This window comes from Nuphar pumila, chromosome 15, assembly GCF_984573655.1.
Source record: "Nuphar pumila chromosome 15, dmNupPumi1.hap1.1, whole genome shotgun sequence".
NCBI classification, from domain to species: Eukaryota; Viridiplantae; Streptophyta; class Magnoliopsida; order Nymphaeales; family Nymphaeaceae; genus Nuphar; species Nuphar pumila.
This window is the reverse complement of record NC_143263.1, coordinates 48,948,191-48,962,330: the sequence shown is the minus strand read 5'-3', so window position 1 is coordinate 48,962,330 and position 14,140 is coordinate 48,948,191. Positions and strand designations below refer to the sequence as shown.

The following is a 14,140-nucleotide window of genomic DNA, read 5'->3' as shown; positions in this document are numbered from 1 at the left end:
CAGCCCCCCCCCCCCCCCCCCCCGCAGCAGCCTATTTTCAATTAACATATTTTGGTTGATGCACACATACATTTATGCTCACCTTAGTTTGGATTTTTGGCTCTGCCCTAAATCGTGGGGCCCCACCCGGGCTTTCCCCGAAGGGTTCTTCGTCATGAAAACAATTTGATAGTCTAGAGTTTTCATAAATATTCACAGCTTCAAAAATTATTTTTAATTGAAAAATCATGATCCACATGTCATTTTCTAGCAAATCTATCATGCCAAATACATTGCAGGGTCAGATTTGTGAAAAAAACTTGAAAACGTTCACACATGGTAGGCTGTCCAGAAAAGTGGTACGCAGCTACCACATATATATATATATATATATATATATGAATTAAAAACTAAAAAATAAGTTAAAACTTTCTGTAAAGCATATAACAGCAAGTATCAACTTTTTTTTTAAATGTTTTGACTTCACCCGACGAGATGCTTTATTTTATTATTGATGATGAAAGAAAACCCTCACCAAAAACCGGGTCACTTAATGAGCCTGCCTAAAACTCTGGGTTGAGGACACGACCGCTCAGCCTTACGTGCCCCAACCGGATTCTATCCTGGGCCTTCAGCTTGACACAAGATCCTGCTGACCACGTGGGAATTGACAAGATACTTTCAAAGACCAATATTGTCTCAAGAGATTGTGATAATTTCAAAATATACCTGTTGTGCAAATATCGCATGTTTATCACAACATTAGCGTGTTCTAAACAAATTTTATATTGTTCTTTGATTTTCCTTTATGCCAATATTTTTCTGGCAGCTTCCGGATTAAAAAAAAAACCTTGAATTATCACAAGAACGATTTTCCCTGGACGAGATTTTCACCAGATCCAGGTTCATGAAGTTGCTTCAAACCCCAACTGTTTAGCTTGGCAGAGATCCACACGTAGAACTCGTGGAAGTCCCTTTAAATTGGTTTAACTTAGAAAACCATCACACACACACACACAATAAAACCAGGACGAGTATGTATCAGAATATTTCATCAACAGAAGCAACGCAAACCCAGGAAAGGTAAGCTAGGAAAAAAAGAAAACATGACCCATTTTTCGTATGAAAATGAGCATTTTTTCCCTCTTGAATGAAACAAGCTGTCATAATGTGGCACCATGCAGGACCCATAGATTTTCCTATGAATCAATGAATTTTGCAGGAAAACGTAGTCATACCCTCCCTCCTGGGGAAGTACTTATGCCTGAAAGACTTGATTGTCATGCCTTTCGTGCGAACAGGCACTAAAGCCTTTGTGTACATAATTAACCTAGTATTTGTAAAATCTAGCTCTTCCTGGATTGATTGCACATCCTTTTGAATATACCTTTCTCTTTATTACACAAAGCTACAAAGAATATACAGCAACTGGGATAGAACAAGATATTCCTAAGCAGTTGAAGCAGCAGCTAGTTACCAACTGCCATGACCGCCACAGGGATCCTCACCTTATGACCCCTGTCTCCTTTCATCAAAATCTCCCCAAAACTGTACCTACTAGTGACTGATCTAACAGTCAGTGTAACTGAAAAAGTTCTATTTGCACCAGACTCCAAAGTCATGGCAGGTGGGCTGACTTCCATGGCGATTTCTGGTGACATTCTGCTCGTCATTGTGTATGTTTCCACCCCTGCAACATTCTTTACGCTTCTCACTATAGTCTGGGTACCTTTGAGATTAGAAATTGTGATTGAAGGGGTGTTCAGATCAGCTGGATGGCTGAAGCTGGACATGCAGGTCCTTGTTGTGGTATTGTGTATCTGTTGCGGATCAATGCCCGGGACAGAGCATAGAAACTTGATATAGTCATCATAACCTGTGCATGGTTACAAATCAGAGCATAATATCAAATGAGAATTGCTGCATGCAAAGAATCAGTGATAAAAAAAGGGCCTCAGCAATACGCAAAGACGTGCACACACATGCATGTATTTAATAGAAAAAAGGAGAAAAGCTTCAGGAGATGTACAAAAAAAGTGCATCTATTACCTAAGTTGGTAACATATCGATGACTAATGCAGAATAAAAGATGCCTTCTGTACCCAAACATGAAAAACACTTTGAGTATTTGCAAGTGCCATTGGAATTGTTAACGGAAGTACAATTATACTGTACAATTTCAGGAGTATTTCTGACGTCCCATTTGCCATTTTCTTGTAAAGTTGAATATCTAAAGGGCTGGGCACTTTTGGTAAATAATGCAACATTCATAAAAGCGATTTACAAACATATACCTCTTCTTCCCCACTAATTCAATTATTTACCTGTTTTTGCCTTTATAACAAAAGCACACCTGCTCCTTTATATATTGTTATCCAGATACATACCTTGCATGTGTCAACCTAAGCTGAAGATTTTTATTGTATTAGTGCTTATTGATTATGAAGGCGTAGTTGTTGTTGTTGTTGTTGTTGTTGTTGTAGTGCTTATTGATTATGCTATCTGATAGTTTTGTCTGGTTCCTTGTGAGAAGCGCTCTCATCTCTTTGATAGAAAGACATTTTCATAGTTCATCATGCATAAAATACCTGTATCAAAGATGAGTCCAGGGTCAAGAGCAGCCCTTGGATGAACTGCCCCACTTCCACAGTCAAATGGAGTAGCTGGTGCCAAAACAATAGCTTCCAATCCAGAATATTGCTGGGCTTGCAGGGGCTGGCCAGCTCTATCCACGGTCATAGCTGTAGTCATCAAGGCTGACTTGATAGCAGCAGGGCTCCAGTCATGATGTTTCTGCTTTATAAGTGCTGCAATCCCAGCAATATGAGGAGCTGCCATGCTGGTTCCAGAAATCACAGCAAAACCTTCTCCTGCTTGGCAAGAAAACATTACTACGTCAAAACACTTACCAAAGGTGACCTTCCCAAAGATGTCATTTGATGTTCAAATCAATAAAAATGATTAGTACTCTCAGAAGCTTGGTAGTTTACATTTCTTTCATGGTACAAACTGTCTAACAACTGACAAAAACTATGTTCATGTTTCAAGCTTAATAACATTATATTGCAAAATAAACCATCATTTCTTAATTGGACTTTTTTTTTTCGAAGACGAACAATTGTTTCTTGAAACTCTATATATGAGTGGAATGAAAAAACCAGAATTGATAATCAATGAACAAGTACCTTTTTTTCTTTTCCCCACCCAACAAAGATCACAAATCAAGAATCATAAAATATGATGAATAGAAAATGGAAAGAATAAGAAAACATGAGAGCTACTCTCAGCATCATAAGTCATACTGACTGCGCAAGTTCAAAGTGCCTATCACACGATAACTGAAACATGCCTTCTGAGATTGAGATCAAATGAAAAGCCAAAGAAAATAACAAATAAATGATTACGAGACACGTCTGAAATACCTATGTAGTTGATTTCATCAGTCCCATTAGGTGTCCATGCTGCCCAGATAAGAGAACCAGGGGCAAGAATATCTGGTTTAAGGACATCTGCATCTTGAAAACTAAAATCCTTTATGTCAGGCCCTCGTGAGGAGAACAGAGCAACCTGTGGTGCCGATCTGTGAAAGCTAGGCATCAAGCCATCTGCAATGCTAGCTGTTGCTTGAAAACTTGTGATATGCCCAGATTGATCTCTTAATGTTGAGCTATTGTAATATTGTATGAGATCCTGCAAGAGAAATCATAAAGAAAAAGGTATGGTTGAATTTAGCATTTTGAGAATACACGTTTCAATATAGAAAAAGGTGAATAAGAGATTTTGAGCCCCCCGTGACAGTATTTACCATGAAGCAGGCTAGACAAGCCCATTTTCTTCTGAATCATGAAAAGAATAAGAGATCTTGTAGCTCATGCATCTAAGTCATACCTAGACATTAATTTATTTATGTCACGCTATATAGACATTAAGTTAATCTACAACAAGGTTGGTAGTGTTTCAGCAGTGCCTGAGCAATTTTTAACCTTTACTTTTAAAAGATTCAGATACTGGGAAATTTGGTGCTGAAATATGAAAACCAGTGTGATTGGATCAATAAAGAAACCATCATATTTTATCATTTTCCACAAAGAGGGAAATGCTGGCAGTGATATTAGTATCACATACATTTATATGCAAAAAAGATTATCCAATCTTATCCGACAATGAAAATGAAATATATATCTATCTTGATAAACCCAGAGTGGAAAAGTAAATACATATCCTTATTTCAGTGAATACCATTGATTTGCTGACATCTCTGATGACTATTCCGGGAATGCCAACTGGTACAGGATCAAACTTTGCTTCTGGAGAAACACTTTCAACTACAAGGACAAAGCCAACTGCACCAAGACTTTTTGCTGTTTGTGAAACTTTCCTGATGCATGAGCTACCCATCACAAAATTAAAGGAATATCCACAAAGAAGTATCCTTCCCTCCACCATCTTCTGGTTTAGTACTTCTGCCTTTTGACAGTCTGAAGGGCTGTATAAAGCATCAGAAGAATTCAGCATTGCATCATTTGCAGCAACCAAGGTGAAGCTCTGGTTCCAATGTGTGGCCGCTGTATTAAAATACCAATCAAAAGGCAGAACCTATTAACAGATTAACCATAAAAAAAATCTTAACTCATAGGTGTGTGTGCATGTATGCGCAGTCATGTTTATGCATTTTATACCAAAAGTGAAAATAACTCAGAAAATTGACTGGTCTAGTTTGAGGGCACGTTTGGAAGCAGGAAAATGCTAGGAAAAATGCAAGTTGAAAAAGAAATGTGGCAACTTTTTCATTTGTTCCAAACGATAGAAAACTTTTTTAAGGAAAGTTTTTCTATTTTGCCCTGATTTGGACAGGAAAATTTTCTCCATCTTGAAAATGGAGAAAGAGATGGAGAAATTTTTCCTATAAAAAATTTTTAGTTTTGAGGGCATCACTCACCCTCATCAAACAACTTTTATCATTTTTCCAACCAGTTTTTCTCATGTCACACAAACAAGAGAAGATTTTCGTAAAGAGAACTTCTCATTCATAATTTTCTTTTTCTATGAGATATTTGCCACTTCCCAAGTCAGGAAAATATTCTTGGACCTTCAACCTCTGAAGTTTTCAGAAAGGTGTTTTCCATCAAAAGGGTAATTAAGTAGTGAAATCTGATTACTATTTGGGCTGATGTACATATTGCAAATATACAACATTTTTATCAAGACATGGATGTGTGCACATAGGTATAGTCTGAAGTTGTTCAAGCCATTCTGAGAATGAGCAGATACCTCTTATGCTCAATGCTGGTGTAAGAGCAAGTGCACATTGTTCTATATATCAAACAAATGTTACTGCTTTAAGTGCAACATGTACATATTTACATGCATGCATCATACCATATATGCACCTGTATTTGTGTTCCTCAAACATTAAAGGAGTAAAATAATTGTCTATCAAGTTAAACTTTTATTTTTGAACAAAGCATTTAGTCCTTCCAATCTACAGTATCCAATGATGTTAGTGCCCTTCTATCATTTCTAGTGCATGATTCTATAATATGCAATCTATTAGCTTAATCTTGAAGCACGATAAATCCTATAATAAGAGGAAATGTATTCCACCATGACTATTTTGTATTCAATGACATTAATGTCTTTCTATTATCTCTGACACATGATTCTACAATATGTAATTCTATTAGCTTAAACTCAAAGCATAATAAAACTCATCTTCAGAGGAAACACATTCCACTAATTTCGTTCATTATGTTCTTGTAGATGTTTAACATGCATGCTGTTAAGTCAACTGAAAAAGAAAAAACAAAGAATGTCTTTTGGAAGCCTACTGGAATTTTCACTTTCCTTCATACCTGCATGTTACCAGTGAAGGAAGATATCCATGCACTCCCATCTATAATTTTAGGTGGCTTCTAGCCATATCCTGGAGGAGGATGGGAGTGTCAACCTGTCTTTGTTTCATGGCCAGCTCCAATAGTTTAGGTTAAGTTTTAATATAATACATCCGCTTTGAAGTATCATCATTTTTTGTGTTAGTATTTGCATTTTGTACTTTGATGTTTTTGCAACGGAGAATGCTTGGACATTTCAATTGTCAGTGACTATATTGTTGTGAAAGTTTGCATAGGAACTTTTTAGGTATACCAGTGTCTTCAGAAAGTTACAACTTACAAGACAGACCCACAAAGAGGGCCACGTTGCCTGGCAGTATCCAGCATCAATATGTTGTTTGAGGGACCATAGAGTTGCTTTAATTGCCACCACAAAATAATTACGTATAAAGAAGTAGCTTCTGTTTCTCTTGAGAGGTGGATATCTGTTTGCTCAATCTTCTTGCTACTATTACATAGTTTCAGTGTTGGAGTTTTGCAGACATCAACAATTTTGTCTTGTGGGACCATCCCCCTTGATGCTAAGACATAGAAGTAATGGTTCTACCAGCTACATCACGTGGACATGGACATGGACATGGATACCAACATGAGAGACACAGGGAAAATATATTAGAATTTTGTGAAGAATAGAACTGTAGGATATAACATAGAAAAAGCATTATCTTAATTTCATATGTATGTGTAGGACAGAGAAATAGGTATGACTTCAAATTCCACAAGTGTAGACATGCATTTTGACTAAAGACCAAGAAGCCCAAAAACTGAAAATAAAAAACCAAAAAAAAAAAATGGCCAAATGCACATTGGCCTTGTCCCATGTGTCATGTCATATTAGTTCTCATCTCAACCTTGATAGGGCCGTATGAGCTGATTCAAGTGTGAGTCAGAGCATTCCAAGCCCATGTCAGTCTGTCATGTTCCAGGCTCAAGCTTGAATGATGCAAGCTTGGCCCAGGGCCTAGTCAAACTCAAACAAGCTTGAGTTTGGCTCAGTTACATCCGATGACTCAACCTCCAAACTATTCAATAAGCAACATACAATTATTCAAAGGAAGATGCAATGGAATTTGAACCCATCACCACTTATTGGTAAGGACAATACAGTTGCCACTGTGATGTGATTTTTCCTTCTAATGCTTCATGGAAATTGTTTACTCTTCTGAAATCCTTACTAAAGATAACTAGATAAGCTATCAATATGGCTGTTTTAGCTTTTAACTAGTAGTTTTATATTTTGTACTGAGTTGAAAGCTTACGTGATAAACCAATTCCAGGAAGGACTTTTCCATTGCCAAGAGTCATATGGTTTTGGTATCTTCTGTCATCAACTGCAGCAGCCACAGATGTTATCCACGGACTGAAAGACACCATAGTTTTAGAAGATGGCCCACCATTTCCAGCTGCCTGAGCAACAAAAACTCCTGCTTTTACAGCTGAAAGAAGTGCAGCATCAAAAGGGTTCAAAAATGTGGTTCTGGTAGTTGCTGATGGACTGTTAGGGCCAACAGAGAGATTTATGATATGCACGCCATCCTTAACAGCCTGTTCATAAAAAGGTATGAAGTTTGATCAGATCCTTTAGTTGTAACATACCTATAGATAAATTTCCAAAATGGATCAGAAGGCATCTAATCCAGAATTACATTGCAAAGTTGGACCAGGTATAAGAATGAAAGAAATGGCAAAAAAATATGACTCTGAAGAACTTAGCAATAGCATGATTCTCCTACTGATATAAATCATGCTTCCACTCCATGCGTATTTTACATGTGCCAGTATAAAATTGTCAATCTAGACAGTAGGCGGCGACAGCCTTCTCCTCTTCCAACGGCAACAATGAAGGTACCTCTGTTCCTCCTCCTCTCTTTCTTCTTCTTCCTTCTTTGCCTCCGCCTCTCTTTCTTTTTTTTTTCTTTTTGTTGTTGTTCTTCTTCTTGTCCTCCTCCTCCTGTCTTTCTTCTTCTTCCTTCTCCTCCTCCCAGTGTCGCCTCCTCCTCTCTTTCTTCTTCTTCCAGCTCCTCCTTCCTCCTCCCCTCATTGGCACAAGGGCCGAACCCAAGCCTGCTGGGTTCGGCTCTGGTGAACCCAGGCTTGGGTTCAGCAAAACCGAACCCAAGCCTGTTGGGTTCAGCTCTGGTGAACCCATGCCTGGGTTAACTTAAAATTATTAAAAATTTTATATATGCATACCCTCCCCATACCCCGTACCCAAATTTTTTAAAGTGCGGCATCGCCGCACCCGCACCTGCACCTATGTGACATAGATCCAAACTAAATATAGCATATGTTCTTTATTTTCTCAATGTCAAGGGATATAAAGCTATCATGGAACAAGTGGAAGCTCATTTTACGATTGTATTAAGCATCTATTCTATTTTGCTTCTTTATTTTTGTTCACACCTGTTCAATGGCTGCCACTACATCAGAAACAAATCCTCCAAAACCCCGGTATATAGCCTTGTACACAGCAATTCTGGACAATAAAGAAATAAATGATGCATAAGGTTTACTGACAATGAAAAGACTTGATGTTAAATAAAATTGGATAACAAATGAAAACCAGAAAAAGGATATATTTGATTAGCAAACCAGGTACCTAGCACGAGGAGCCATTCCACTTGCTTTACCAAACTCATATCCATGCATTCTCACAGGTATTCCATTATTTCCAGCTGCAATTGCTGCTGTGTGACTTGAAATCAACGACCCAAAACACAAAGCAAACCAAATCAAATACATAAAATAAACAAAGACACAAAGCAAACCAAATCAAATACATAAAATAAACAAAGACACAAAGTAAACTAAGGGAACAGTGTTATATAAAATTAATCAAAGCAAATTTGATGAAATATCATGCTCTTGTGATAAGTCATTGTGTCACTTTCTCGAAAATTATGAAAGATGTTAAGGTTTTTGAAACTGCACAGAAGATTACTCCTTTACCATCATAGCAATTGTAGTAAATTTGTACTTTGATGAAACATGAACAATATAAACTAATAGCACAAGTGAATGCCATGAAATAATCAACATTCTCATAATAGTCCATTATATCCTATAAGATGATTCTTTCTTTGTATCCCTGTTGCTGCTGTTGTGGCAACATAAATAACCTCATAAATTGGTATTACCATTAATGCTGAATATCAATGTAAATTCTCCCTGTAGATGATGTAATGATCACAATATTAACAAATAACTGCCATCTTTTCTGTACATGAAATAATCAACATCATCAGGAAGGGCTCAGAATGGTTGGATATGAAGTCACAGAAAGCAGACCTAGGTTTTTGGAAAATGAGTCATTAATTGAAAATGATACTCTTCTGGAAATTCTAGAGAAACTAATTATCGTTGATAAGTTGCCTAAAGTTATTTTATTTGAATCAGCAAGTCCCAGATTTGCCAAAAAATGCAAGAGAACCTAGAAGTTATTTGAACAAGAATTTTACACTTCAAACTTTTAAAAAGTTCCATAAGAGTTTCCCTTGAATGTATGCAGATTCAGATTATCAAGTTATCACCTGCCATGTCCATCACCATCCAAAGGAGAAGCAAAATCAACAGTTGCGTTAAATGATCCGGAAGCAATAGCAGCCGCTGAAAAGTGTTGAGCACCGATGATTTTTCCATTGCAAAATCTTCTCTTAGTGTCCGAGTCAACTTCACATTTTCCTCTGTAGGTAGGAAGTGGTTCGTATGGATCAGAGAGGTATGCTGCAAAACTGGGGTGTTGTGGATAGATTCCAGAGTCAATGAAGCCGATTACAATGCCTTCTCCAGCCTTCTCACTGCCACCTCCAGTTGGCCATACTCCCGTAGGAAGCCCCAAGAATTCCGGTGTGTGGGTTGTCAACCTTGTGACCTTGGAGTCCTCCTCCACATAAAGGACTCCAGGAGCTTTTCTAAGAACATTTGCCTATTCAATGGATCAAAATCAGTTTGAGATGTGCCAAGAAAAAAAAAATTGTTCCTTGTTGCTGATGGAACACACATATATGACAATTTAGATCCCATTTTTATGGTTTTATTACCAAAAGAAGATGCGAAAGGAGGTTGTGGGCAAAATTCAACTTATACATCAGCAATATTTTGAAAATATCCCGACTTTATTGCGATATTTCTAAAAGCTGGTACAATGCCCAAAAATACAATATTTTAAAAAAATTCACCTAATTTGAAAATATCACATTTTGTTCTTAATATTTAACATGATAAAACATTGAACTACGACACTAAATCCTGTTTTTCCACTGAGGGAATTAGTGGCAGTCAAGGACCGCTGCTAATTCCTGTTTTTCGCACACAATCAACGAACGAGTGTTATTCGATGCTCGTTCTGATATTTTCATGAGATTTTCCTAGAAAGCCAGATTTTCAAAATTCCATGAGATTTTGCCGTCGCCAGGATTTTCCTGAGAACAAGGGTTGCAGCATTATCTTAAAGAGGCTCATTATTAGAGAACAAAGTTTAAAAAAGAAGTAGCAGTACCTGTTCAGAGGACATACGAATTGCAAACCCATTAATAAGATGGTGGTAGCTGTATAGCTTCTTGTATGTTCCAGGCTCAAACACGGATGCAAGAAGTGCGTTATGGTTTTTCTCGAGGAGGAAGGCGTAGGATCTTACATGTTCACTGCCAAGAGAGTGTAAACAACAGCGAGCAAACATAAAGAGACATCAGACTCAACATGTACAAATATATCTCATATTTTCATATCACATCACATGGTGAAGCTATGAAACACAAACCGTTCTCACGGAGCTTTCAATTAAGAACTGTATATACAAGGATGTTGGTAAGGAATATCCGTGTGATTTGGCTTCTAATCCAACTATTGCAACATGGGGAGTATCTAAAACACCATAAATAGATGTGCTTCTAATGGCAGGCATGCTTTCTTAGTTCTAATGCGTGAACGTTAAAAAGTAGAAAGAAAAAAAAATGGAAATTCCAAAGAAAAATTACGAAGAAGACAGAAAATTGATAAACTTAGGAAAAAAAAAGCAAAAAAGGAAGCAGAAAGAAGGGCCACTAAAGCGCCTGGAGAAACAGAATAGAATCACAAAAAGCAACGCTTTTCTATAAAAAAGAAATCGAATTAAGTTCCCATCTTCGATAACTCAAAAGATGGTGAGATTCAACCTTACATTCTGAAAAGTGTGAGGTTTCAACTTCTAATGGAGAAAAAAGAACGTTCAAATTTCTTTCTGATAGGAAATTTTGTATAAAGGGGAGGAGGAAATCAGCATCACTTTCGATTATACGGCCATCTTTTCCTCAAAGGGGCAAGGGAACACAAAAGGAAGACCATGGTGATTCATATGCTTACTCGGTAATGTCAAACTCCTCTCTGGACTCAACTGCAGTTGCAGCGTAGCCTTCGAGCCCCCCTCTGTATGTGACGACGGGATCCCCTTCAACAATCACAACGTAGACCTCCCCATCCACCAAACCCAGAGTCCCCACCATCACCACTAAAGCCCAGAAACGCATCACCCCCATCTTCACCATCGCCAAACGATCAAAACCCACTCACCCTTTCCAATCTCCCCCTTTCAAGGCTGTAAATTTGAGACCAACATAATGGATTAAAGAGGTTAGAAAAACACCCACTTGGTTAAGTTGAAGCACCACAAAAATTAACACTCCAGAAACGAAGTGCTAGAGCAAACTAAGAGAATTAACACTCCAGAAACGAAGTGCTAGAGCAAACTAAGAATGGTAGGAAATAGAAAGGCAAAACCATAGTTCAGAGAAATGGCTGTTTCTCTGAATCACCACCAGAGAGAGAGAGATAGAGAGCAAGAACCAAGAAGACTACAGCTATTAATGCAGGCAAAAGTACCGAAATAGAATCCAAGAGACACCGGCTCAGACAAACGTAATTACCTGTCTGCATCTTTGATTCAAATTACAGAAACACCCCAATTTGATGGCCTGATTTCCTCCACCGCGTAGTTTTTTTTTCAAACGTAAGCTGGGGTTAGGCAGAGGGATTCGATCCTGGGCGGACCCCGCTTACCACATGGGTTACCACCTCAGTGGTACCACCGTCGTAGTTATGGAAGAATGTAACGTGAGCTCCGAGCCCCCCCCCTTGTCTGGCAGGAGACGTTGCAAGTTCAAAATATATGTGTTATGATGGTATAGTTTGGAGCATGCTCAACTTGCTTATCATCTTTTTACCTTTTTCTTATATAAATGCTCTGCTTATTTATTTATTTTTTTGAAAGGCAAGCTGGGTTAGGTAGACCCCTACCAACTATAGATAGATACCATTGGGATTTGAACTTTCAGCGTTCCAACACAAGGTGACGCCCACTAACTGCTCCTACCAGAGAAGCCGAGCCCGTTGTTAAACGCCCTGTTTATTTGGTAGAGGCAACTCATGAAAGTCACCAAGTTGACAGAATGTCGCAAGTCTGAAACCAATGGAGGGGCACCCATTGCAGTGTACTTCTCGACGGACAGAAGCAGGTCAAGAAAACCTCAAGAATTTTACCAACCAAAGTGCGGCCAGTGATGAAGGTTTTTTTTTTTTTTCCTGATCTGAAAAAAAAAATGACCAACTTGTTTTTTCTAATTTCATTTGATGTTAGAAGACAAGGAAGTGGGGGAAAGAAACCGCTCATCGTATTCATTTTAATCAAGAACACCACTCGGTGGATCGTAGAAGGGCATTTCCGTCAATAACAAAAATAGTTTTATGGGGTTTGGGAATGTGTGTCGCCCGCCCAGGCTTCCCGGGAACAATAAGGACGTAAAATTACAAAATTGGTGTTGTCATGATAAGGACCACCACTGGGGGAGGGGGGGTCACGGGATTGCATAACAATATCAGAAAATTTGTTTGCATATGCTCGCGCCAGACAAGAGACGTAGGTTGGCGTAGTAGGGTTGGAGGCTGCCTGTTAGACTATCTGTCAAGGTTCGATTTTCAGGAGCATTTTTGGTCTGGGCGAGCCAATGTGTGTAGCATATATAGGTCTTTTGGGGGTGGGCAAGAGTCTTAGCCTCAGAGTTTTAAGCTGACAGCACGACGATCGGAGCATTACTAGGCCTTTTCAGTCTCACTAGGCCGCACCAGAGCGGCCTCTGTTGGGAGCCGGAATGAGAGGGGGAGATGGGGAGTTAATAAATGGTATATATTCTATTCATGTTTGGAAGTCTGGTTATAGGAGATGAGAATGGTGATGAAAGTGGAAAAAGACAGTGGAAATGGGCATTTTCCAACTGAATACTCAATTAACTCACACTCTCATCACTCATTTTCTTCTTCCCTCCCATCACGCCCGCTCCTAAACAGAGCCTGGCGTGGAACATCATCCAAATTTCCTTGACAGTGATGAAAAGAAGTGAGGTGATAAATTTTGGTTGTTTCGGAATTGTAACTGGTAGGAGTCTGCCTAACCCACCCAAAGTATCGGTATCGGCCCTGTATCGATTTCGCCAAGGAATTCAGATGAATCGGCTTTCCAATAATAGTTCCGAATCGGCAACAAAATAATTAAAAAAATATTATGTGTCAATTAAAACTACCTGACAAGTGTTAAAACTATTAAAATGATTTTAAGTAATTTTTACATTTATTTTCTGCCGTCGGCCCATAATACCGATACTGACGACACTGGCCTACCTAACCCCCAACATCCTAATCCAAAAAGAACAAAACGACGAGAACAATAGGCCCACTCAGCCGACACACATATCGTAGAGGCATTTTGGTTACTTCAACAAAATCACGAGGGTCTTCCCGTCATTTTCTATTTTGCTACCATTTTCAAAGGTTGTGGTGAAGCACAGGAATCCATTTTCTATTACTATTACAAAAAACAAGAAAAGGACGAATTGGAAATTTCAGCTTAATATTTTTAAAATAGACATGCACTTTTTAAGATCTCATTTTTGGACAAATATTGAACATTGAAAATTCACTTACAAGTGTGAATATTTTTAAAAATATGGGCGATATTTGTTGCTATGTATTCAGGTAGGTAGTGGTGAGATTTCAGTTTGAGTTTTTCATATATGAAACCAACCAAAATTCCGCATCCAATCTGGATGATAACCACATTATCAACTGTCATGGATAGACTGAACATGATAAGATTAAACAACTAATCGGATCCTGATTTGGTAAGACAATATCTCTCACCGGGTCAGACTCCAAATACCAATTGCATTATGCCATAATTAATTAATTTATTTATTTTTTGAATAAGTATGCTATACTTGATTATGCATTGCTCCGTATTTGTC

The 14,140-nt window shown here is 38.3% G+C and overlaps 1 protein-coding gene across 1 annotated transcript; it reads right to left on the bottom strand.

Annotated features, from left to right (window-relative positions):
• Nucleotides 1-1,354: 1,354 nt before the first annotated feature.
• LOC149815372 (subtilisin-like protease SBT2.5) lies at nt 1,355-11,712 on the bottom strand. Its single transcript, XM_089989608.1, has 10 exons — nt 11,211-11,712; nt 10,369-10,513; nt 9,401-9,795; nt 8,470-8,565; nt 8,274-8,346; nt 7,130-7,415; nt 4,219-4,544; nt 3,402-3,669; nt 2,568-2,849; nt 1,355-1,855 (listed from the first exon to the last, which is right to left on the bottom strand). Exons 1-10 carry the CDS (start codon nt 11,390-11,392, stop codon nt 1,449-1,451), a joined length of 2,460 nt encoding a protein of 819 aa, XP_089845734.1. The 5' UTR covers nt 11,393-11,712; the 3' UTR covers nt 1,355-1,448.
• Between the last annotated feature and the right edge of the window lie 2,428 nt (nt 11,713-14,140).

What these genes read in the sequence shown, in the direction of transcription:
- LOC149815372 (XM_089989608.1), bottom strand. Translation starts at nt 11,392, where the DNA reads ATGGTGAAGATGGGGGTGATGCGTTTCTGGGCTTTAGTGGTGATGGTG. An exon ending in TTCGTATGTCCTCTGAACAG is followed by an intron (nt 9,796 to 10,368) that starts GTACTGCTACTT and finishes TCCATTGAATAG; the next exon opens with GCAAATGTTCTTAGAAAAGC. An exon ending in GGAATGGCTCCTCGTGCTAG is followed by an intron (nt 8,347 to 8,469) that starts GTACCTGGTTTG and finishes TTTATTGTCCAG; the next exon opens with AATTGCTGTGTACAAGGCTA.